Source organism: Camarhynchus parvulus, chromosome Z (genome assembly GCF_901933205.1).
Source record: "Camarhynchus parvulus chromosome Z, STF_HiC, whole genome shotgun sequence".
Lineage (NCBI taxonomy): Eukaryota > Metazoa > Chordata > Aves > Passeriformes > Thraupidae > Camarhynchus > Camarhynchus parvulus.
The window spans coordinates 22,531,526-22,557,460 of NC_044601.1; the positions used below are offsets into that span (position 1 = coordinate 22,531,526).

The 25,935-nt window shown below is 40.0% G+C and overlaps 1 protein-coding gene across 2 annotated transcripts in view; it reads left to right on the forward strand.

Moving 5' to 3' along the window:
• Positions 1 to 25,935, forward strand: part of MAMDC2 (MAM domain containing 2) — a 57,262-nt gene that overhangs the window by 24,853 nt on the left and 6,474 nt on the right. Inside the window, exons 3-9 of one of the 2 annotated variants that reach the window (XM_030969237.1) lie at positions 4,336 to 4,601; positions 5,310 to 5,394; positions 6,407 to 6,544; positions 8,837 to 9,093; positions 11,754 to 11,847; positions 14,435 to 14,581; positions 15,474 to 15,739. In XM_030969237.1, the coding sequence (XP_030825097.1) occupies positions 4,336 to 4,601; positions 5,310 to 5,394; positions 6,407 to 6,544; positions 8,837 to 9,093; positions 11,754 to 11,847; positions 14,435 to 14,581; positions 15,474 to 15,739 (1,253 nt within the window). The remainder of the gene's footprint in view (positions 1 to 4,335; positions 4,602 to 5,309; positions 5,395 to 6,406; positions 6,545 to 8,836; positions 9,094 to 11,753; positions 11,848 to 14,434; positions 14,582 to 15,473; positions 15,740 to 25,935) is intronic. The other variant, XM_030969238.1, reaches the window with a different exon arrangement.

Genomic DNA, 25,935 nt, shown 5'->3' on the forward strand with positions numbered 1-25,935 from the left:
GGCCAGGGGCCTTCAACTCTGGGCAAGTAACAGGACGAGCTGTGGGCAGTCCAGGAGACTCCAGCAGTGTACAGAGGATAACTTCTGAAGCCAGGTTATAGACAGCCCTACCAGAGGGGTGTGACACTGGACCTGTGGGTTGCCAACACAAGTTAATTTGAGCTGTCAAGATTAGAGACAGCCTGGGCTGCAATGATCATGCACTCAAGGAGTTTGCAGTCCTGAGGGATATGGGTCAGGTAAAGAGTAAAGTCAGAATGATGAATTTTAGAAAAGCAAAATTCTAGGTTGTCAAGGATGCAGTCAATAGGATCTTCTGGGAAACTGCTCTTGAGGGACAAGGGAGCAAAAGAAGCCTGGTGGGTCCTTAAGGTTGCTTTCGGTAGAGCACAAGAACTAGCAAAAGGAGGAAAAGTTCAGGCAAAGAAGGCAAAAGACTGGAATGGGTTAGTTGGAACCTGCTGGTTGAACTAAAGTATAAGAAAGAAATCCACAGTCAGTGGAAGCAAGGACAGATACCCAGGGGAGACTATAGAGTCACAGCCCAGTTGTGTAGGAATGGGGTGAGGAAGGCAAAGGCAAAGCTGGAGCTGAATTTCACAAAGGTCACAAAGAAAAAATAAAGAGCATCTATGCATCTGTCAGCCAGAAAAGGAAGGTCAAAGAAAGCATTTGTCCCCTTGATGAGCAAGGCTGGCAAATTGAACTAAGGTGAGGAGAAGCCTGAGGTGCTCAAAAGTTTTTTGCCTCAACCCTCACTGGCAGCCTCTCTCCCCATGCCTCTTGAGTGAATGGACTGTAAAATGTGGCTGGGGGAAGCCAAGTCCCTCAGAAAGAATTAGGTTTGTGACCACCTGAGGAATCTGAGCATACATGAGTCTATGGGACCTGATGAGATGTATCCCAGAGTCCTGAGGGAGTTGACTCTACAGTTGCCAGGCCACTCTCCATGATACTCAAAAAGTCATGTCACTCAGAAAATGACAAAGAAAGTTCAGCTTTCCTGTATTTGCACAGCCTCTTACACTAAGGGCTGCATCTACCCCCCTGAGCAAGTAATTGCTGGAAATTGCATGCTTGTGTTTCTGTGTCATCAGGCTTTTCCTAGAGTTTTGTGACTACTCTCATCTTCCTTCCTGTGATTTTGAAGAGTAGCCCTCTCTTGATAACTCCTGAATGACTGCTATAAATTAACTGTCATGGGCATTTGCAGGAGGATTGTGGCATGCTGCAAAATGAAGCTGCATGTTGCATTTTTGAGAGGCTACACCACTGTGCATTCATCAAATTCTCCACAGACTGGAAAATAACCTTCTATTACTCCCACAAACAAGTGTGGAAAGTTGTCTGCTTTAATCCAAGGACCCCCACTTCGCCTTGCTTTGCTCTCACAATTGCTCTGTGTCAGTCCTTGAGGTCTGCATTGTGAGACCTTCCTTTCTGCACCAATGGCCACTGCTGTTACTGAAGTACAATTTAGGGCAAAGGCTGTGTAGTCAATGCTGCCATTCATTTGGAAGAAATTTAATGTTGGCATTTTCCATGCTTGGTACTGCCAAGTGCCACGCTCCCTGATCCTGATTAGCAAAGCATTTGAACCTACACATAAAGCTCTCTATCAGTGCTTGCATTGATTTCAGTGGAGCCAATTACACATTTAAGTTTTCAAAAGAAGCTAAAATTATTAGGTTGGGAGTGACAGAACTCTCTTTCTGGAGAGTTAATGAATATGTAAAATTAATCCTTTTAGAAAAAGCAACCAACCCCCATCCCCAGTTAAAAAGGGAGTTCATGATCTTTGCTCTAATACCTTAGGTGAATCAGACAAAAGTGGGAGCAAGTGCACAACACACAGACAGCAGAGTCAAATTAACACTGACATAATCATCCCAATTGGAAATTATAAGAGGCTTTCTTTGAAACCACTATTTTTGTAGAAGAAACTTTAGTCTACATACAATTAAGTTTTAAAACCAGGCAGCCATTTAAGCCTCATAGCTGGTGATTTGAGGTCTTCATGTGAATGTATTTTCCTATGTCAATGCTAATTTATTTCTGAAAAAAAAAAAGAAAAAAGATTACTATTATAAGAAGGATCTGTTTTCTATGGGGTTTCTCTTGAAATACAGGCATAAAAAGGGCTGAAATCTAAACTAAAATTGCCAGGCATGGAAACCAAATTGTAGGTTTCTTTGTCAGTAAAATGATCCAAGTTCAGGCCAGCCTAAAAACATAGATTCTTCATCTGAATAGGATATTATCAATTACATCAATAAAAACCAAATGTGCAAGAAGCATTTGACTTCTGATGTAGTCTCGGTGATTTTCCTCTATCTTCCTGTGAAAAAGCGTGCGTACCCTGGGCTGGCATATGTCAGTAAATAAATCCTGTTTGTGCTAACTTGTGTGAGCTACCTGGATTTAAGCATGAAAGTGGTTGCTACAGACTTCCTTATAACATAGTGGCAGATGAAGTATTGGGCACACACATTAAATGACTATTTTTAAATGTTTATTCCCGTGTTTATTTTTCTTTCAAATACTGCTGCAGTAACAAGTTACTTGTACTTTACTAGTGATTTTGTATCTTTCCCCAGTAGACTAAAACCAGACAGCAGATATAAAGGGAAATCATGATGAGGAAAAAAAAAATTCTCTAAAAAGGGAAAGAGAATGCAGCTTTTCTGTATTTGCACAGCCCCTTACACTGCTTAGGGCTGCAGCTATGTCCTAGCAATCATTTATCTTACATCAGTTAAACAAAATGTGCAGTACCATTGTGTTGCTAGGCACTGTGTCTGCAGGTGAGAAAGGGAGCAGATGCAGGGGGATGGTGTAACATGCAGTTCCCAAAGAATCAGGTGTTGTCAGAGTGACTGTCTGCTCCTGGCATCTTCCTGGGGGGTCTGTGGGAGAGGACTTTGGGAACCTCATAAAGCAGATCTACACATGTGCTTTGCCTTGATGGGGTGGTGACCCTCTGTGCAGATGATTTTTCTCCTTCGGAGAGAATACTTCTAAAAAGGCAACAAGGGAGCTTCTGAGAAGCAACCCCAGCGTGTCTTGATAGAGTGAGAGGGTTCAGGCAGGATTTGGGAGGGGATTTTTGTGCCTCAAAGACAAGCAATGTATTTAACATCAGTGTGGCTGCTGACATTTCTGAGTTATCCAAGTATTTACACATGCATGGAAATTGACAAGCTCTGTGGTCAAGTGAGATGAGATTAAAGAGCAAGTATATTCCTTGGAAAGTGATGTGCTGCTGGGTAAAGGCCTAATTGGACACAGGCCCTGACAGCACTTTTAACTCATACTTGCAGCTTGGGTGATGAAAATTAGTATCAGAAATGTGATTTGTCTAATGTACATTGACAGTAGGTTAGAAGGATCCTTTTCCTGATAATCTGTGGGACAGCACTTCAGACATGGGTGTCCTAGTTTGTCTTACAGTTTTGTTTTGTGGTGTTTGGGGTTTTTAAAATTTATTTTTTAGTTTTCATTTTTGTATCACTTGTTTCTGGCATTGCATTTCAGATTTCTGTGACTCTTGTAGTCCATTTTACTCTTGGTTTTGATATCTTAGTAGAGCTTCCAGGACCATGCTTATGCTTCACTATAATTTATTTGCAGTTGCCTCATTTTTCTACACATTGTTTCTTTTCCACTTTTTTTGCCTCCTCATGCACTTTTAGCTTGCCATTGCACCCTTTTATTTTTATACGGAAGGCTGTTTTAGACCTTGCCCCAGAGAATAATTTTTAAATAATCTTGGACTGCTGGTATGTTTAAATGCTGCTTTACATTCTGTAATTCTTTGACTCAGAAGACTTGAACATGTCAGTTTTACTTAGAAGTGTCTTTCTAGTTGTGTTAGTTGAAACCAGAAGTGCTTTGGGAGTTTTTAGCTGCAATGTCTCATTTTATGCGTTGATTTTAAGCCGACATGAAAATAAAAAGTTTTGGTCTATAAAACAACTAAATGTTCCTGCAAAATATTTCTCTGTGTGCAAATTGTCTTGTCAATCAAATTGTCTATCTACAGCTATCAGTTCCAAAGGGTACTACTTAATAATCTGCTTTACACTGATAAAATATCTTGTCTCAAAATTTTCAATAATTAAAAAATTGTTTTTAGAAAACATGGGAGACACATGAAGTCACATTTGTGAGAGTACAGCAGGATATCAAAAGGTTAAGTAACTTATCAGAGGAGTGGTACTCTCAGCCTCCTGACCTAGAACCAGAACTACCATTCTTTCCTAAATTAGTACTTTCTCCAGGGATGCAAAAGCAAAGCCTCTGACATTTATTATTCTGGTGTGTGTCTTTTCCCAGGACATTACATTTCTGTGGATACATCTTACGAGGGTGAGAAAGCAGTGCTGTCCAGCCCTGACCTGTACTCCGAGGAATGGAGCTGTGTCAGACTGATCTATCAGATAGCAACAACTTCAGACGCCTCACCTGATCCTGCCAGGCTCAACCTGTACCTGAGGCAGGAAGGAGAAAGTTTTGATCGTTTGCTGTGGTCAGCCAAGGAGCCATCAGACAGCTGGCTCATAGCTAGCTTAGATTTAACCAACAGCACGAAGAAGTATAAGGTAAGCCCAGATAAAGAAGATGCCACAGGCTTTCTGGTGCATATACCGGGCTGCACAAACTTGTTTTTTTAATATATGCAGACTTTGAGCCCTATTCTTGGCTTTCATGTCTAAGACTGGCAGCACAAGTCAGCTGAGCCCTCTGTCCCTGGCACCCATGAGCAGAGCTGGCACAAGGCAGTGCTCTGACCAGCAACTGTTTGGAACAGCTCATGGGGACCCATGGCCAGCTGAGGCCTGCCATGAGGATGCTTCATCTCCTGGTATCCCTGAGGAGCTGCTGGTGCCACACGGCAGATACAGGAACCCCCAGCTCCTGCGTCTGCAGCTGTGCTCACTTATTCCTTCTCTCTGTGCCTTTCTGGAAGGAGTCACATGCTGACAGAAGAGTATTTCTACCCAGAAACCATCATGTTGCATCACTCACAATAATGTCTTGCATAACAACAGCTGAGGAATATGGAATTCCATACTCTTAAGGGTGGGAATTTTTTGCCTTGTCTCATTGTCCTTCAGCATGTCTTCTGTGGTTAAAGAAGAACACTGGCTCCATCTTTAATGCATTCTGCCAAGCTCTTTCAGCAAAAGCACAACTGACTATAAGAGGATGATGGTTCCTCAATTTAATTTGTTCTCTTGTTTATCCTGTTTAAATATTCAAGGTACTAATGAAATTCTAAAATTGACAGTTTGGTTTATATTGTGCAGCTGGTACTGGAAGGTGAAATGGGACGAGATAAATCCACCAGTATAGCAGTTTTTGAAATCAAAATAACTTCTGGATATTGTATTGGTAAGTACTCTTCTCTCAACCCTCATATTCTCTGCATGGAAGAGAATGCCTTGTTGGCAGTTTTAAAACTGGATGGAAGATCTGGCTTTAAAAAAAAGCCAATGGCTTTTTCCTAATTGAAAAGTACACTGCCATATTCAATACAGATGATTTTTAAGCTAAGAGTGCACAAACTAGTAAGTGGGGTTTTTTCACCTATCTCTGCAGTATATATACACACGCGCGCACGCACACACACACACACATATATATATATGCGTATTATATACAACAATATAATTCCAAATCTATTTATTGTTCAAGCAGGAACAACTGTTATATTTTAAAAAGCTTTGCACTGCTTCAAATATTAGGCGTAACAGCTGCATGACTATTTCTGCTCTCTGCCTGCTCATGGCTTCCTTACAAGTATCATCTTGAGGCTACAGACAAAAAACTGTGCTGATACATATATATTTACGCTTACTAACATTTCCTCATGATATTTGCTAAAAACTGCTAATGAAGTTCAAAAATTCCAGTGTCTAGGAGGCTGGGAGATCTTTACATTTCTTGAGAGCTCTGGTGGAGTCCAACCAAGTTGTCACAATTCTTTAGCTCTGTGAAGGAGACAAAGCAGTTGCATTACTGTTATAAAATACTTATCCTGCTTTTCTTCTGGCCATCCCTGATTTACAAGTGAAAGTTCTGTTTTGACTATTTACTACAAGGAGGTGGTGTATTTAAATCTGCTTTGTTTGGTTCTAAATTACAGCAGTCCTATCCTGGCAAATGGTGAAAAGACAGATTGGTCCAAAGAGGATGGAAATGAAAATTCTATAAAAAAAATATCAAAAATTTTGGATAGGTTTACTTCTATTTATTATGAGCTCTTAAATGCTGTGTCCAGTTTTATAAATACAGGCATTATCTGCTCTGCCGTATGTGAAGTGAGGCCAGTGCTTACCAATTTGCTGTTCCTATTTCTGTAATGAAAATGTATGCACTCGGCTGGTGGTGTCTGCAATTGCAGAATGTGACTTTGAAGAAAATCATCTTTGTGGCTATGTGAACCGCTGGAATCCTAACGTCAACTGGTTTGTTGGTGGAGGGAACATTCGGAATTCTCAGTCTATCCTGCCCAAAGACCACACACTTAACAGTGCACTGGGTAAGCAACAAATGTAAAGCAGAAATATAGTGGAAAAATCTGAGTCTCTGATTCATGTATGACTCTCATTCTGCGAGTTATTATTATGTGAGTTGTTTCCATTGTGGGGTTGGGGTGGGGATGGTAAGAGTGATTTATGGGAAAAAAAGGGGATTAGAAAGAGGTGGGGAGCTTTTGCAGAAGTTCAGACAAAATTGCCTGTAAGCTTTATAAAAAGGTTGTTATACTCTTTGCTAAGATTCAAAAGTACTCAGAGATAAGAGTAGAATTTTGGATGTGAGAGCTGGAAAATTCAACTTTCTGCATATTCTAAATGTATGGACCACAGTAAGTTTAGATTCTTGTACTGCTGCCTGTACATCTGGCAGGGGTTTTCTTTCCAATGGCTATTGAGAAAATTGAGTAGGAAAACTAAGGTATTAAAACATGCTTGGAGAATCTTGGGTGAAACTGTACAGTTTAGAAGTCTTGTTTCTTTCAGTCAAATGTGGTGCTGTTAGAACATCCCCTCAGAGACATAATGCTGGGAAAAATTATTGGAATTTTTGCACTTGCCTGGTATGAAATGCTTGTCCTGTGACACCTTGCTTGGGGAAGAGATTTTTACACAGCTGTGAAGAAGGCTGTGGGATAATTTCACCTTTGCACAAAGTAACACAGCAGGTGATGGTCAGGACATGGGGCTGGTGCTGCACACTGTGTGTCTTGGACTGCATGATGCTTGTGGCAGTGCAAGGAGTCACATCTCATGAAAAGCAGGGTTGATCCTCTTTCCTTAACTCATGCCGCTGTGCCTTTTTATTTACTTCACAATTGTGTGAGTTGAGTACAGAGTGTCTCTCCATCACTTTGTCACCCCCTGGCACTAAAATGCCAGTTAAATTTTGATGGAAGTTTAAACTCACCACAACTTCAACAGCAGACAGTGGATCAGCCTATTAAATATGTATTGTGACAGGAAATGCTCCCAGGTGGGAGGGATGTGTTTTCTTGTAGCCACAGCATTTCTATTTCACACCAAGCCCTCACTGCTGAGCATTTACTGAGAAGACTTCAAGAAGCCTAAAGTCACAGAAGAGCCTTTTTTTTGCAAGAATTGGGCTGTGAAGTTGCATCATCCAGGGAGATTGTAGCTAAACTATGAGATGTGCTAAAACTGCAGAACAAAAGTGAAGCTGAGAACCTTGCAGGCAAGTATTGCTGAAGTCACCACTCCCTGGCAGTGGGCAATCTGGAGGAGACCCACAGCCAAGCAGTCCTTTCCCCTCCTTCCACCTGAGTGAAGCAAGAAGTGACATCTGAAGGTCTGAGACTGCTGTGTGCTAATTAGTGTAGTGGTGACACTCAAAGCGAACAGCACAGTTTGCAGTGGCTCAGGCTGAAGTACCCTTCCAGTCTGACACTTGTGTCTTCTCCAGGCTTTGTACTTGTGAAGAGCCACTTTTTGTTCATCAAATACTGTTTGATGCTGTGCTTCTGGGAGTACAGAAGAAGAAAAACTACAATGCACAGCATGTTTGTGAACATGGATGTGTCCTGTTTAAATTGAGATAGCACTCCCAAAATCAAAATATTAGAAGCTATACCCTTAGAAATCCTTCAGGTCATATTGGCTCATATTCATGATGGGAAGATACTCTCCTCAAATGTAATGCATTTTTCTGTTCATTAACATCTCCCAAAAATCTTCTTTAAGGATTTTACATAAAAACTCCAGTCCATGCAGTAAAAATAAGACATTTTTTATAAACCATATCCTAGATACACTAAGCAGATATGTAAGGACTAAAAGCTATTTGACAATAATTTGATATATTAAATGAACTGCTTTGTAAAAGATGAGAAAACATATGGCTTACAGTCTTGTTCATTTACTTGAATTGCTTCAGTAGAAGTTGCACTTAAGAGAGACTAAATTCTACACCGAGCTGTTGGGAGACAGGGAGTTAACATGTTTGTTGCACATTTTTCCATTTATGAATGGCTTCCAAAATTTAGAGTTTATTATGTTTCAAATGTAGATTAATGTATTATTTCTAATAATAATAAAGACTTAAGAAAAGAAAGAGCTGGGACTGACTATTTTGCCAAGTGGTATCTTAGCCAAACAATTTTAGGTTGTACATGGGAGGAAAAGAGAGGAAAAAAAACTTTTAGAATTACTAAAATTTTCTAGGAAGCAACCATTGTTGCTCATAGATATATATGTCTAGTCCTTGTTCATCTGCTGATACTTCTTGTACGGGGTGTTCTTTGAAGAGTGTCTGATACCAAATGTTTTTCTGCTTCTAGGTCACTACATGTATGTGGACTCTGTGTATGTCAAACATTTTCAGGAAGTGGCCCAGCTAATCTCACCAAGGACCACAGCCCCAATATCTGGCTGCTTATCTTTTTATTATCAGCTTAAGCAGGAAAGCAGCATTGTTTTTACTGTTTACCTGAGAGACATGAGTGGCTTTTATGAAGAGATCTGGAAAACAGACAGTGCACTGAATGCAGACTGGGCACTGGCAGAAGTTGACTTCAATGCGCCGTATCCCATGGAGGTAAAGCAATCCTTCCTGCTCAGTCCAGCTGTGACTTCCAGATTGCCTGAGATATGAGTGCTAACTCAGGCCAAGCCAGGAACATAGCAGGCACCATGCAGTATCTGAAAGATAGCTATAAAGATGTTGGTGATCTGTGATATGCTTTACCCTTTGCCTAAAGGTCAAGGAGGGATCTCTTTCCACACTCATGCTTGATTTTGAAACCAGGTGGTTTAGTGCTTAATCAGAATATCTTGGGAGGTTGTAGAGTCTCACTGATGGGAAGTTTTTTAGTTGCTGAATAATATCAAGGTTCTCTCAGTTCCCTGTTTCTATGACTCTCTGATTCATTTTTGAGGATGCTGATTATCGTAAAATAATGCGTAAGAAAAATACTGCAGAAGAAAAATTTTAAAAATTATTTGAGGTCTATTCTCCACCTTACTTAGATCCTGCAGTTCATGAGAGAAAGTCCAAACTTGGGTCCTTTGTACAGTAGTCCTTAAATGTGAAAGACAGCTCTTGATGGTTATTACAATGACTGTCAAAAGTATCAGAAAAAAATTGAATATTTTATTCCCTAGTGTTTTCTAAAAAGTACTCCAAACTTAGAAGACTGAAATAAACAGTGTATGTATATTATATACATACACATATACTTACATATATGTGTATTTTACACATATATATGTAATTTTTATATATATACAAACATATACTCTCTCTATACAAAACGTACTTCTAATACATGGATTACAGATAAATTCTACTTGCTTTAATTCTACCTAAGTTATTTGCTAATTCACCATAACCCTGTAGACTTCCAGAAATTACTAGGGGTAAAGGTCTTTTGCACTCTATAAAGTCAGTGATAATCCATTCAAATCATCAGACTTCATGTGAAAGGAAGGCAGCTCTCAGAAGGCTTCATAATACAGAATCATGATACAGTAAGTGAATTACTGATTCACTTAATATAAACTAAATTCATGTTTAAAAAGGGGAAAATCAGTCCTAACACTATCAATGGAAATTAATTAATGATCACTTAGAGCTTGGCAATACTGTTGTTGAGTTCGTGAAAATATCCTCTCATTTCCTGGTGGCATTCAAAAATCCATCCAGAATGTTGGAAACTTTCCATACAGGAATAAATAGCAAAACACAGGATGTTGTACCACTGGGTAAATGCACAGGGAAACCTTGTGTTCAGCAGGGTATGCAACTTCAGCTCTCCCAGTTAAAAAAAAAAATTAAGAAGATTAAAAAAAGATTAAAAAATATTGTCCAAGAGGGAGATGCAGATAATGAAAAGTATGGAGAAGTTACATCAATGAAATAACAGTTTTCAGCCCTTATAAAAAAAGATGGAAGTAGAATATGTTAGAGGTTCTTGAGAGTCATGAAGGACACAGAAAAGATTAACTGTTCCTTGTTTCTCAAAATTTACATTGCTGTTCCAAATTCTTAGTTACCATGTAACAGTTTTAAAATAAAGTGAACAGAGGGTCTTTTCTTATGTGATTCAACCATAGAACTCACTTCCACAACATAACATAGATGCCATTATTAAGATCAGTTAAAAAACTGATCAGAAAAATTAATGGGAAAGGAAGAATCCATCAGGAATATAATGTAAGGGAAGAAGAACTGAAAGCCTGTAATTGTCTTCAGAGCACCTGTAGGTGCTCTCTGCTGGAAAAAAGACACTGGGCTAGACAGGCCTTTAATCTGCTCAAGGAATTTCTATGTAATTTAACACAGTAATTATTTCAGAGATAATTTTATAGAAATAATATTAAACCTTAACACATAAATTATTTGGTTGCTTCCAGAGGGTGTTCTTCTTTGTTTCATCTAGCTAAAGGAGATTGCTCAGGATTCTTTCACTAGCTCTCCTAGTCTGCAAAACATCACAGGCATTGCTTTCACTGAAAAGAATCTCACTCTGAAAGCTTTTGTCCTTATTTCCTTGCTTTGTCCCTGGGGCTGGCTCTCAAAGTTTTCCTGTATCTCGGACCTTTGATACTTAAGAGAAATTTTAAGACACTTCCTCAAGAGTTATAGATGGTCCTGCACTTACTTGAGGAAATTATTTCCCCTGGGAATGACTAAATACAATACATTGTTTGATCTTTGTGGTAAACAAAACACAGCAATAGCTTTTCTGGTTCTTAAATAAATTCTGTATAGGAAATCTTCCCTGACAGCTAATGCCAAGTCATGGGTTTCAATATCTGAGGATATTTTCAGAAAACTATAAAATTTAATATATTAATAGCAAAGAACATGGGGTTTTAGCTCTTGATCCAAACAGATTCTAGATAAAACCGGAAGTTTAGTCAGTACAGACTGATGATTGTGAATAGTGGTTTTGTATAATACAGTGGCAGAAGCCTTACTGCGTCTTTAAAAGTGGTGCATCATAAAGCAGAAGAGCTATATTCCTTTTGGTGTTTCCTTGACCTTGAGTGAGCAATGATCTACTGCTAAGGTCAGGCTCTGATTTATATCCCTAATAAGTGATATAATTTAATTAGTCCCAACACTTTCAGCCCTGTATGAGATGTGCTGGAGTGTGTCTGGGACATTCAGTCAGAATTCTGTATTTCAAAGATGTGTACAAAAATTATTGCTGAGTATATGGCAGACGAATAACAACTTACTATAATTTCTAGGTAATATTTGAAGTGGCTTTCAATAGCGCCAAGGGAGGTTATGTTGCCCTTGATGACATTTCTTTCTCTCCGGTTTACTGCAGCAATCAGACAGGTATGATGAGCTCTTGCTGCTATTTATCTCCCTTATTTCCTCCCTCTGCCTTGTCCCTCAGAGCTGTCTGTCAGTATTTGCAGTTTTGGTGCTACCTTCTCAACTGACCAGCACCACTGGGCTCCTCTTCCTTCAGAAGACATAACAGCAGATAACACCTGTGCCATTCATTTTTTTGGAAATCAATTCTTAATGCTTCCTTTCCAAAGACCTTGCCTCAGGGTTCTGCAGCTGGAGTGCTGGACTGAATGCTGTATTTGCATCACTACTGGTTTTAAGAAATTACCACTTGCAGGCTTGTCACAGAAAGAGAAGGCAGATTTTCCCAGGTGTGATGGTATGAGGAAGAAAATGCCCTGGGCTTTTCATTAATGCCAGTGTAGGCATTCTTCATGCTACATGCCCTGAGGTGTTCTACAGAGCCAAAACATGAGCTTTGCCTCCCTGTCTTCACTCCTCCAGGAGGTATTACTCATCTCAGGCAGGGCGCTCTGTCGAGTATTTGTTAAGTTTTCACAGCAACAGACACCACCTGAATCCCTGTGACCTCTGATGTAGAGGCACTTGGGACAAAGGACATTAGCATTGTGAATGCAGCCTCTTAAGTAGCTGCTTGCTGGGGTTTTACTCTGGCACTAAACGCTAGTCAAAAGTAGATGCCATCTTTTCCTTTGATCAGAAGTTTGAATTTTTTGGCAAATGCTTTAAAGTGATCAATGAAAAAGGGGCTGTTTTTTTCCCTTTTTATCTCAGAGTATCTGCTAGCGCTGCCTCCACTGCTGAAGTATCACTGCTGAAGGAGGTAGATTCCAGATACATTAATCATTAATAATCCACATCTCCTGGCTAAGTAAATCCATTGTTTCATTATCTCCTCAATAACTTTTTGGTATTTGCTTTATTTTGCAACAAAAATCCTAAGTTATGCTTGCAATTTTCACAGGGTTGGAGCTGCTTATCTGTTTTTTCCATTTTAATTTTCAGACAACTCCTATCTGTTGAGAAATGGGATAAATTTTATAGCATTTTCTGCCTCAATGGTTGAAGTTCAGATCTAATCTGAATGGATCAGAATCTGTTCTGAATATGATAGGTTCATCTAGAACTCCGCCTATTAACTTTGATTTTGAAGGTTGGTTTTGTGGTTGTTTTGGGATTTTTGTTTGAGAAATGAAAGTAAATTATTTACTTTATACTCTTTTACATGCAACATATACAACACATACTGTTTGATCCTTCAGACTTATCAATTATTGTCATCTTCAATTCTTCTGAGTAGAGATGTTAAAAAGCAAGAGCTCTCCATTCTCCTTGTATTTGGCCATAGCAGTATATATAACAGCACTAAGTTTTTTATTTTTTTTTTCTGAAGTTTTGTTCAACAAAATCTTGATGTTAGCCAAATGGACGAAAAGGTACCAGAGTACTAAACCTGCTCAGCAAAGGCTGAGTCAGAATATGGGTTTAATGCCACATGGTTGTGCTCCACCTGCCTTTTCTTTAACTAGGAAAGCAGAGGTGGGAGGCCATGGCTGCAGGAAGAGTTAAGACACATAGGAGGGCTTAGATTTGGCCTATCTGAGACTGAAAAGACCTCAGGCATCACTCCAAAGCCACAATTTTTGTTCTCCTAAAGCTGATAGCCTGTGTACCTGCCACTGGTGCAAAAGCTCTCTTCGTCTCCATGAAGAAAGGTCATATGTGCTTCTGTAGAGTGATGTACACAATGTCCTGTGTCTGGGCTCCTGGCAAAGCCAAAATTTGCAGGATAGCTTTGGGTTCTGCCTCTCCTTCCCCAAGCACCTTCTATAAGCACCTTCGCCTCACCTATGGTGAGGCCTTTGAAGAAGTAGAAATGTTTTACTTACTAGCATGGCCCATATAGCATTTTTTCAGACTGAGGCAAGTTCTGACCCATGAATTCCATACTGCAGGTCTAGAGAGAGCCATCTGCAGGGCTGGGCGGGTCTTAGCTTTGCTTTTAATCAACTTTACTATAAATGGTTCAGCTTTCTTCTCTGCAGTATTAGCACGGTGTGAGGCAAGCTCCAGAGCAAAGTTGCCATGAGGTGGTGAAAACTGTTTTGCTTATCTACTTCCAGCATGCACATGAACACATGTTACATGTAACTATAAAAAGGATTTTTAATAAATGCTCTTTAAAAAAATACTAAATGTTGATGTTCAGTGCACACACAGGCACATGGACACACTCATTTTGTCCTAATAATCTTTTGAATGAAGGAGCAGATAAAAACAAATGGTCTGAATGTCTTTGTGAATTACCTACCCTGGAGAAAGAATCTGGTCTTAGTATCTGGAGCTCATTTGTGTTTTAGGGGGGCTATGAAGCAGGGTTTCTCCTGGCTCCAGCGAAAAGTATAAGAAGCTAAGACCAACTTGCAATAGAAATTTGATAGTTTGATTTCATCATGGCTGTGCACTATATGTGTAACATCTTTGCAGGTGCTTATCTTCGGTAAAGAAAAGCAAGATGAAGCAAAGTATGCTTTGGCATCCTTCTGCATCAAACCTATGTTTATCACACTGTACTCATCCTAACAGAACATATGCATCTTTCTTTTAGGAGTTCCTTTCAATCCTGCCAATGCAGGCTGCAATTTTGAGGAAGATCTGTGTAATTTCTACCAAGATCACAAAGATGGCCCAGGATGGAGCAGAGTGAAAGTGAAGCGCAATGTGTATAGAGCAGGAGATCACACTACTGGATTCGGTGAATCAAAACTGCTTTCTCCTAGAAGAGTCAAACTACATATAAGTATTGTATAAAAGATTAAGGTTAACCTATTGTATCATTGTTCACTCTGTTAAGAAATATCACTGCCACAATAATTAGCTTGCCTCAGTGCAGCTCTCTGCCATTGAAGATCAGGGCTTACAGCTTGGTCCTGTCTGGAGCTCTGGCTGTGCTTCCCCATGTGTAGAGTAGGAGGGTCACCTATTGAATAGTCAGGCAGGACCACAAATCAGACTATCTTCACTGTACTGCTCTGTAGTTGCTGGAGGGATGAATCCAAAAAAATATGGAAGTAAATGTAATAGTAGGTTAATGCATTGTTTTCAGAGAGGAAAAGTGGTCATTTAGCTCTTCTAGGCTTAGGATAGTTGGCTTTTTTAATGAAAACATAAATATTGTGTAGTGAAACCACATGATGAAAAGACTGTTAATAAGTTCTGAAATTCAGACATCTCTTTGAGTAGAGTATTCATGGTTATTAATCATATGCACTGAGGTCTCAGTTCTTTATACTTGGTGCAGGGAATAATAGGCCTTGTACCCCACTCTCCTTTTTTTTTTTTGTCTCACAGTGGTAACCCTGTGAAAATGATAGTTTTCCAGTGAGGCCAGCAAGCCAGGGAATTTTTCAGGATAAATTTGATAAGTACTTATTTCTGATAACTTAGCCATGTGCCAGTTTAGCTAGAAGCAGACAGGATGCTTTTGGAAAAAAATTATTATTTCCTGTCAGAGTGTGATAATCTATTTCTTGCCAGTTGGAACTGGGTTTTTATAACCCAAGTCTGATGCAATAACAGAAGCTGCTTTAATAGCAAATCAGCTGTACTAATACCATATTAAATACAATAATTATGCTGTCTTGCAGGCTATTATTTGTTGGCAAACACAAAGTTTACATCACAGCCTGGGTACATTGGACGTCTGTATGGCCCGACCCTGCCAGGAAACTTGCAGTTTTGTCTGCGTTTTTATTATGCCTTATATGGGTTTTTCAAGATGAGTGGCACTCTTGCAGTTTATATCTTTGAGGAGAATCATGTTGTTCAAGAGAAAATCTGGTCTGTCTTGGACTCTCCAAAGGGAGTTTGGACTCAAGCTGAAATCTCCTTCAAAAAGCCCATGCCTTGCAAGGTAAGACTCTTCAAATTTTCTGAATTCTGAGAGGGGATTTTCCTTGCCTTCTCAGAGTTCTTTGTTATAGGATTAATCCTATATGAGCTATATCTGCAAAGTGAACTAGCTGGAGATTTCACCAGAGGAGCTCTAACAAAAGCCATTTGAGTCTTAGTTTCTCAGCATGCTCCACATCCTCTCATTTTTGTTTGCTCGTTTCCTATGTGAGTCATATCATCGTTGCACTCAATTGCAGATTTTAATTAATCTAAAAAGTACTGGTAAGTTCTGGTCAAAATGGGGAGCTGATCTTCCCTCCCTAAACTCAACTGCTGGGTTACAATATGAAACTAGAAGTCAGTGTAAATGAGAGCAATGGACTTGAAGAATTAGCAGTGTCTCCTTGGAGAGGTCATGACATTATCTCAACACGTTAATAACACACTGGTGCTTGACATCACCTCCTGAGTAAGTCCTTAAGCCATTGTATTTCCTTATCTCCACTCTTTTTTCAAAGACTGACTTTTACACAGATTTCTATAAGTGCTACTTCTGTATTTATCCTGATTTCTGTAACAGATTTTCACTATCAGTGAGTCATCTACAGAGAATCAGATGGATCACTACATGTTGACCAGAGTGTGATAATATGTTGAACATTTGAATGGAAGCTTGTCTTGCAACTCTCAGTATTCCTAAATTAAAGACAAACATAAATATTTTCTCCACTAAAAATTAGTTTTTGAAATAACAGTAGTTACTAACCATAAAAGGTCAAAAACCAGCTGCCATCTCTGTTGACAGGCAAATTTACATTTAAAATTTCCGTCCTAGTTTTTGGGTAGTGTTTTATGTCAGACACCTGGTATATTAAAGTTTCAGTGGGTTTTTTATGTACTTTATCCATATAACATAACAGAATTTGTAATTCCCTTTCAAGTGTTAGAGAATAAAAAAAGAATTTTATTAGTGCCCAGCAAGTGCATACTAGAAAAGTTTCTCATAGTATCATACCAAGATACTTGCAGAGAAGTTAAAATGGCAAACTTATAATTTACTTTTGTCATCTCCTGTTTAGGTATTTCTTTATTACTTCTGGAAGAGTTTAGTAGCAAAATCAACTGCATGAGTAGTGATGACATCTGAGCATGACTGTTAGAACTGGTTGACAGTCTTGGAGGTGGCAGGTTTTTAGCATCAGACATTTACATGGAAAATCTTTTCCAGCATGAATTTGTGAAGAGCAATTTTTGTTTTCCTAGAAGTCAGGATATGTAAAACAGTTGTGAGGAAGCTTGCCTCAGTGCTTCTGAGTCTGAAGATGTGTAGGAGGAGGAGAAAAACTATGCTCTGCAGAATGGTTTATTGGCCTCTGTCAATTCTCAAAAACCTTCTCTGGATGCTTCAGGTCTTGTGAAAGTCTTCCTTCCCATGGAAATAAGTCGCAAAATGTTTCTGTTGAGGAGGCATTCCTCAAATATCACAAAATATTGGGATTTATTGGGGATACATAAGTCAGCATGTGTTTAGCAAACCATAATTCAGGCACCCATTAGCTAAATAACTACGTATTTGACAAGAGGTTTGGTTCATAAGGTTTTCCTTAGATAAACAGAACAAAATGGGTGAAGTTCTGAAACATATTAAATGGAAAAGTACATCAAGGTATGTTTACAGATGGGAAGGCAGCGTAAAAAAGACAAATATTGCCAAAGTTTAAGCAGGTCTGCTTAAGGCAGAGGATAAAAACCTGGTGTACTTACAGGCTGTCTGCTCGTAATATTTAGAAGTAGGCTTAAATGAAGTTGCACAGTGAATTTGATTCTGGCTTTTCCTTGCAATCTCATGTCCAGCTCTTCAGCCTTAATATTTTAAAAGTCTTTTCATGCATTATTTTGTTTGTTTCTTCTTTTCCAATGCAACAGAAGGAAACAAATATTACTGTGTGGCACTGTGTAAACACTCAGGTTAGTTATCTGTGAAGATGTGTCTTCCTAGTAGTGAAACAGCTGGCAAAATCCACACCACGCATTTCAGTGTAGGGCAGCTGTGGAGCTGCACCAGAGCATGTTTTGGCTGGTAGAAAGGAGTGGTAGGAACCAGCAAGTAAGGGATTACACTTCTGGCTCTGGAGGGAGACAGTGCTGAGAGACATGACAGAAGCTTGACCTCTCTTGTCCTGTCTCCTGCAATCTGTCCTTATGTCTCTTGCATCCTCACTGAGGCATCTTTATTTTATCTAACCTGTCCCATAGGCAATGAACCACCCCTCTGCCCCCCACCCCAGTCCTCATCTTACTCTCAGCTCTGGACAATCCAATTTTTTTTCCCCCGTAATATTATTCATGTTCCATTCTGTTTGCCCTGCTTGTCTCATTTCTTACAAATTTTAGTTTCTCAAAACCTAATGACTTGACAGAAAAGATAGCACTGGCATAAAGATCAGACTGTTGACACTTTTCTGCTTCTACTCCAAAGCCTTGGAGTGCTCAAGCTTTTCACAGAATTTTTTTGTTTAATAGGGGCAAAATAAGCCCTTTTTCCTAGCTCTTGTTCTCGGAAATGATGGAACTGTTTTGGATTAAATCTTCCAAAACAAGGCTGTACCAAGGACCTAGCATGGAAAATCTGAGCTGAGATCATTGTGTCTTGGCAATGTTATAGACAAGTGAAAAACAGTCTTTCAGTGGAGAGAGGTGGTCTCAAAATAAGATAGGGCTGCCACCTTTCCTCTAATACAGATGTAGTGACTGATGAGCCTATTTTATTTTCTCCTGAGATGTATCATATGTAGACTTGGATGGTAAGAAGTTGTACAGTAGTTTGGCTGAGCATCTTCTTGGTTACCAGGAGCCACTTTTGGATTGGGTCAGCCCATGTGGAAACAGTAAACAGTCTCCTGGCACTTCCTTAACAGCCGGTCAAGTCAACGATAATGTGTCCTGAAGGTCAAAATTATTTTTTCAGCCAGAAAACAATTGCTATAAAATAATCAATTACTCACATCCTTCATCTTTTTCCTACTACAAATACTACTCCCAAAGCTTTGAAAAATATATAAAATCCATCTAATACATTTTAGTTTTGACAGCATATTTGTTTGCATCAGGACAATAAAAAGATGCAGATTTTCAGTTCTTGGTTTCTATAATGGTTTTTGCAAGTTCTTTTTGAATTAGCTAACTGCAGTCTGGCACAAGTTGATGGCTTGAGTTCTGTGAGCAGGAAATATGAAGCTGGCCAGCTGGCTTTAATATGACATTTCGAAAATAAAATGTTTTGAAGGCTAGGCAAGTATGATCTAGCTAAGCAAGTCATAAATGTCTATACCTACATGCATATATGTGTGTTTGTGTGTATATATATTTATATTTATATATGTGTGTGTGTGTGTGTGTACACATACTGTAAATACACATGCTGATAATTCTAGTGAAAAGGCAGGGAATTTAAAATCCTTATTTCCTAATTAGTACTTGCAGCACTATCTCATAATATTGATTTATACTGTACCCAGGGAATCAGTGTGAGAAGAAAGAAATACAAAAAAAACTTCCAATGTTTTTTGACATCATTTAAATCCTTCATGGTTTATTGTATAAGCCTCTTTAAGGACAGCATGAAAACCTAAATCTGAATTATATAAATGATTTTCAGTTGATAGAATGTACTGAAATTGATCTTCCATGCCAATACATGTCAGGAAAATGCAGGAGCTAACTGGAAGAAAATTTGACATATCATTTGAATCCTTGAGAAGCTCACATGAACTGTGAAGTAAGAATCTACATTTTAATATTGTGTGAGTATGTTGTGTGTGTGTGTGTGTGTGTACGTGTGCATATGTATGTGGGTAAACACCAGCCTGGAAAAATATTTTTCTTATGCAACTTCACAACGAAGTCCAAATACCTAGATTAAAACGAAGGTTGAGTTCAGTTGGGTCTGCTTTTATCAATTCTGCTCATTTTTGCTAGATTTGGGTTACCATTCTGAAGCTCAGGTTTTTGAAAGCAAACATCTTGTGGTTTTTATCCATCATACAAGCTTTTGCAATATTACCTGGTAAAATAGTGGTTGAACCTCCCAAAGAGTTCAAAATCAAATCCTCAGAAAGGTAATTGGCATAACAGTCTATCCTACTACTATCTAGATGTGGCTGCATTTTTGTTTTTTCATTGCTTAAGTATTCTCTTATTCCTCTTTGATGGTTTTTTCCTCACTCTCTTTACTTGAGTTCATCTGATTGCTTTCTCTTATCCTCCATAAGTAATTTTAGTTGCAATTGTGAGAAAGGGAAATCAAGTGACTCTGTGTTGCACTTGAATATTTACATGTTTTAAAACAAAGAAAAGAGAAGACTTTCTCAGAACAATAGTGAGAAACTTTCCTGCAAGATGCTGTGGAGGCCAATAGTAGACATATCTTTAAAAAAATATTTTAAAAAATATTGGAAAATACCTCACAGTGACTGTAAACACAGTGGTCCAGTTGTGACCTCCAGTTCAGCAAGTTCTTCAGCTTTTTTTGGGTTGGACATAATATAAAAGCTTTAGTGCTGGTTTGTTTCTTGTACTGTTTTCCCTAAATATCTATTATCACCCTGCTGCCTTCTCTGTACTTGATCTGAGTATCTTTGGACCTTTCTTCTCACATCATCACCATGGTGATGCTTAATGTTAAATTATTCTAGCATTTATTTCTCTTTGCTGGCAAGAAATCTCTGTTTCCTGCTTGTCCACCAAGTCATAGGTAAATGACTAAACTGATCTTGGATAAACAATGAAAACCTAGATCTCTGTGATCAAGTCACTGCTGTAAAAAACACAGTTCTCCAGTCACGTGCCAACTGAAGGAAGGCAGACATTCTCATCCTCACCTCTTCCTCCTCCACCTCCTCCCCCTCCTCCTCCTCCCCCTCCTCGTCCTCCTCCTCGTCCTCCTCATCCTCCTCCTCCTCGTCCTCCTCGTCCTCGTCCTCCTCCTCGTCCTCCTCCTCCTCCTCCTCCTCGTCCTCCTCGTCCTCCCTCGTCCTCCTCGTCCTCCTCCTCCTCCTCCTCCTCGTCCTCCTCGTCGTCCTCCTCGTCCCTCGTCCTCGTCCTCCTCCTCCTCCTCCTCCTCCTCCTCGTCCTCCTCGTCCTCCTTGTCCTCCTTGTCCTCCTCGTCCTCCTCCTCGTCCTCCTCGTCCTCCTCCTCGTCCTCCTCGTCCTCCTCCTCCTCCTCGTCCTCGTCCTCGTCCTCCTCCTTGTCCTCCTCCTCCTCCTCGTCCTCCTCGTCCTCCTCCTCGTCCTCGTCCTCCTCCCTCGTCCTCCTCCTCGTCCTTCTCCTTCTCCTCCTCATCCTCCTCCTCGTCCTCCTCGTCCTCGTCCTCCTCCTCCTCCTCGTCTTCCTCGTCTTCCTCGTCCTCCTCGTCCTCCTCGTCCTCCTCGTCCTCCTCGTCCTCGTCCTCGTCCTCCTCCTCCTCCTCCTCATCATCCTCCTCCTCCTCCTCCTCCTCCTCGTCCTCTCCTCCTCGTCCGCGTCCTCCTCGTCCTCCTCCTCGTCCTCCTCCTCGTCCTTCTCCTCCTCCTCCTCGTCCTCCTCCTCGTCCTCCTCGTCCTCGTCCTCGTCCTCCTCTTCGTCCTCCTCCTCCTCCTCCTCCTCGTCTTCCTCGTCCTCCTCGTCCTCCTCCTCCTCCTCCTTGTCCTCCTCCTCCTCCTCCTCGTCCTCGTCCTCCTCTTCGTCCTCCTCCTCCTCCTCCTCGTCTTCCTCGTCCTCCTCGTCCTCCTCGTCCTCCTCCTCCTCCTCCTCCTCCTTGTCCTCCTCCTCGTCCTCCTCGTCCTCCTCGTCCTCCTCCTCCTCGTCCTCCTCCTCCTCCTCCTCGTCCTCCTCCTCCTCCCTCGTCCTCGTCCTCGTCCTCGTCCTCGTCCTCCTCCTCCTCCTCCTCCTCATTGTCGTCCTCCTCCTCCTCCTCCTCCTCCTCCTCCTCCTCCTCCTCGTCCGCGTCCTCCTCGTCCTCCTCATCGTCCTCCTCCTCCTCATCCTCCTCCTCCTCCTCGTCCTCCTCGTCCTTGTCCTCCTTGTCCTCGTCCTCCTCCTCCTCCTCCTGCTCTTCCTTTGAAAAACTCACACTTGTGTCAAATAAAAGATTGTTTTTGGTACTGTTCCAACAAAACCTTTATCGGTCTTCGCACAATAAGGTATGCACCCTAAAGAGGCTGGAATTAGCTGCAGTTTTATAGAAGAGTCCTGTCATTCCTACCCTTACCTTTTAAAATGAAAAACTTCTTGAAGAACAGTCACCAGAAATGCCTACAATAAGAATGGTAGAGTTAGTCTGGAAACAGTAGGATAGTGCTGCTAAGTGGGAACCTCAGTTCCTGTGGTACTTGATACATGGTTATGGAAACAGCATACTGGAAACTGAAAAAAGTTACTCAGGTTAGGAAGCAGTGCCTAAATGGCTTGCATCTTCTCAGTTGCTAAGCAAGGTGATATGTTGCATGAAATATTACACATCTCCTTTTGGAATCTCCAATCCTTAATGGTCAGGAAACTGTTTAACGGGAATGAGGATAGAGCCCTTACAGTAGATTTGTGGAAATCTGTGAGGGTGGTCAGGGACAGATGAGAATATCAGTGTCCTGTATATATATTTGTGTGCAGGCAGTGTTCTCTACTAGGCTGTGCAATCCAGCAAGAGGAGATGTAGGATAAACAGTCTGTGGCACTAGGTTATTTTGTTAGCTTTATGTTTCTCTTTCATTGTTTGTTTCTGCCCTTGGGCAACAAAGGTTTTCAAAAGTACTTGTTCAACTGTCACAAGCTTATTACCAATGTTGTCCAATTATTTATGTAGAAGCTTTCATATTACATTATTTTTCCCATAGAAGCTCGTTGTATTTACATAGCAAGAAACTGAACTTGCATGCCATTTTAAATCAATCTGTTTTAAATTACAGAAGCTTGCAGATGTTCTAATCTTGGCTTACTTGAATTCTTGATAAATGAATTTCTGACAGTTTAGGCCAAAGAAATACAAGCCACTTAAAATCTAGTTTTATTTAAGCTAGCTATGAGTAATTTGGTCTACACTTAAAACATCTGTATTGAAGAGCCCCGAGACAGTCAAAATGGTTTTCCCATCCCCTGTGTGGTCAGTCCTTGGCTTACATGCTTATATGTAAGCTCTTTATTTGCATAACTGACTGAAAAGTCAGGCTCCCTGTCTTGTGTGAAAAAGTCTTGACTGCTTCTTCCTGTCAGGTCACACTTTTGTTTCTAGTGTTCAAATTATCTTTTTATTTTGTAATACTTGTGTCACTGTGAGGAAGTTAAAACAGTAGCTTCTCAGAAAAAAACCCCACGTCAGACTCCACTATAACTATTCTTCTTCTTTAGGAAATTGAACTTTAAATGTGTCTAAGTGACAGACTGAGTTTTGTGTCTACACAGATTTACAGTGTGTCATTTAAACTAGGAATATTCATTAGAATGGAAAAGATAAATTACCTTGCTGCAGAGGCATAGCTTGCTTTCAAGTCACCAGTTCGGACTGTTTTCATATTTTTCTTCTGTTTGGCTGATCTGGCTCTCTAATTGAGCAAGATGTATATGTTCTGGGATTAAACAAGGAGGAAAGAAAACACACAGAACATATAGGGATCCAAGGGAACATATAGGCATCTCCTTTTCTCCTGTTCTCAGTCCAGCTCCCGCCAAACCTCCTACAGCAAGCTTCCCACTATCCCTTCTTACACTGAAGGTACCTTACTGCATGTCCTCCTATTTCTTCTCCTCTAAAAGCAGATTAACTTCATATGCATGTGAGTTTTAACTCCTTGTAGAGTCGCTGAGTGGTAAGGATGAGAAGTCCCTTCTACCTCACCCAGTATCTGCAGCACAACCCAATGTGGTGTCTTAGCAGAAGCTTGCTCAACCGGCCATTTTCATCTGGCATTGCTCATACCTCATATCATCCAGGATAAGTGCTAAGAAGGGATTATTGATACTTTGAGACTGAAGGCCAGGACCATTGATTAGGCACTGCAAGGTAAACAAACCAGCTTCTAAGCTGGGGCAGTGGTTTGGAAGGAAACTGATTCCCCAGCCGTATCCTGTTATTGGAACAAAAAGAGACATGAGAGATATGTTTTATTTTTCAGTAACACGGGCAACAACTGCCTTCACTGGATAGTGTTTTTAAGGTAGCGTCCAAAATAGCATGAGAGTCCAGGAATCTCTGTTACCTAGCCTGAAACAATCAGTATGTTGTTCATCTGCCATGCTTTATGACAAAAAAAGCTCAGCACAAAGAATCCCCTATTGTCTTCTCCAAGGCATAAGATAAAGTCATAAGATTTTATTTTGGAAAAATTGACCTAGCAAATTTTTTAATTCAAAACAAGAACAAATGCAAAGCAACTTGAGATTACTTCTATTGAGACTGTAGGAAGGATTCAGAGATCTGACTCGGTGTGAAAATGAGTAGTTTAGTAAATCCAAGTTGATACAATTTTGGTAGGTAAAGTTCAAATACTCAAATATTTTGCTTTATGACAGAAAAGTATATTTAAAACAGAAGAAGAGTGAATAAATTTCACCTGTGAATAAAAATGTTCTAGTCCATTGCTTAAAATTAAATCAAGAATGTGACAATAAAATAAATTGAGGAGACTGTAACAATTTCAGTAGATTTGCTATAGCCAGTACTGAAAACTCTGCACTCACAAGTAGAAGCTCCCAAATAAAAGACTTTGTAATTTCATCCCAGAAATTACAGAGTGTGCTCATGGCAGTGTGTCCCTCAACACCACAAAAATCAAGTGGAAAACTAGTGAAGCTTAAGCTACAGATGGCAAAGCTGAACAAGTCACTGAACCAGATCAATCCCTTGGTTGTACAAAGATTACTGGTTCGGTGGCCTTTGAGAGACCTCAGTTATTGTTGTGATGCTTTTTAAATGGAGGGCTTTCTCCAGGACCCAGTGGGTGGTTAGATACCTTGTATGGAACAAATTACTGCAATCTAAGAATAAAGAACTTAATCCTGCTCCCAATGAGGTCAATACTAAAGCATCACTTAAAACATGACTCCACAATGTGGAAACATTATTGCACAAATGGGGACTGACTTCACCCTTACATGTGTGGTTTTCTGAAGATTCATGGATTTAGGGCTATCATATGTCTTTAGTTTATAACAAATGTTCACCAGAATGTATTTATTAAAATTCTGGCCAATGGTATTCACCCAATGTCAGTATCTTATTTTACACTTATTTTATGCTTTTTTCCAAGAGATGCTACTGTTTATAAAGGATTGCCCCTGTGTCCTGACAATGAACTTATAAAGGATGAAAAAATTTTTGTTCTGTTAAACCTTGAGGCTAAGGTACAGTCCTAGAGTGGGAAGAAAAACACAAAAAAAAGGTGTGAGGTTTAGGCCACCATATGCTGAGCAGTTTTGCATTCTGTGCAGGGGCACTCCTTGACTCCATACCAGTGGCAGTTTACAAGACAGATAATCAATAATAATCAGGTTTGGGAGCACTGAATTGAAGAGTTTCAAAAATTGCTCCAGCCTGGGCAGCATAATGCATACATGCTTCCAAGTTTTTGGTGTAGTTCCTGTTACTATAAGCAAATGAGTCAATAAATACTACATAGCAAAACAAACTGGCAAAATACCATGTAAGTACCATACTGAAGGTGTTACCAAGCCTACTAGAAGAGAACATACTAAATAATGCTCTAACAACTTTTGAATGCCATTTTGTACCCATGTGAAACTTGTCAGTCAGCATTTAACCTCAAATATGCAACTGAGGTGTTGTCCAGAAGAGTAAACAGTTTGAAGTGACAGTAATCCATCTGCAATCACTAGAATAGAACTCAACACAAAGGAATTGTTTTGAAAAGCTCCTCCTAAATTCTGGTCATAACTCCAGTGGTCAGACAGATGGTTTGGTGTAGTTAGCGCCAAGAAAACTGCCAGCAGTGTTTTCACAAAATAAATCCTAATGTGTCTTCTGTAATTCAAAGAGATTTGTGTCAACTTTGGCAGAAGGGCAACTGAGAGTCTTAGAGTTTCTTTACATTTTATTTTACTATCTCATGAGTGACTTGTATTTTCCATGGCAGAATTAATGTTTACTCAAATCAATTATCTTGGATGTTTTTATTAACCTTCACAAACTCAGATGAGCACTGTGAATTATGCATAACATTTCAAGT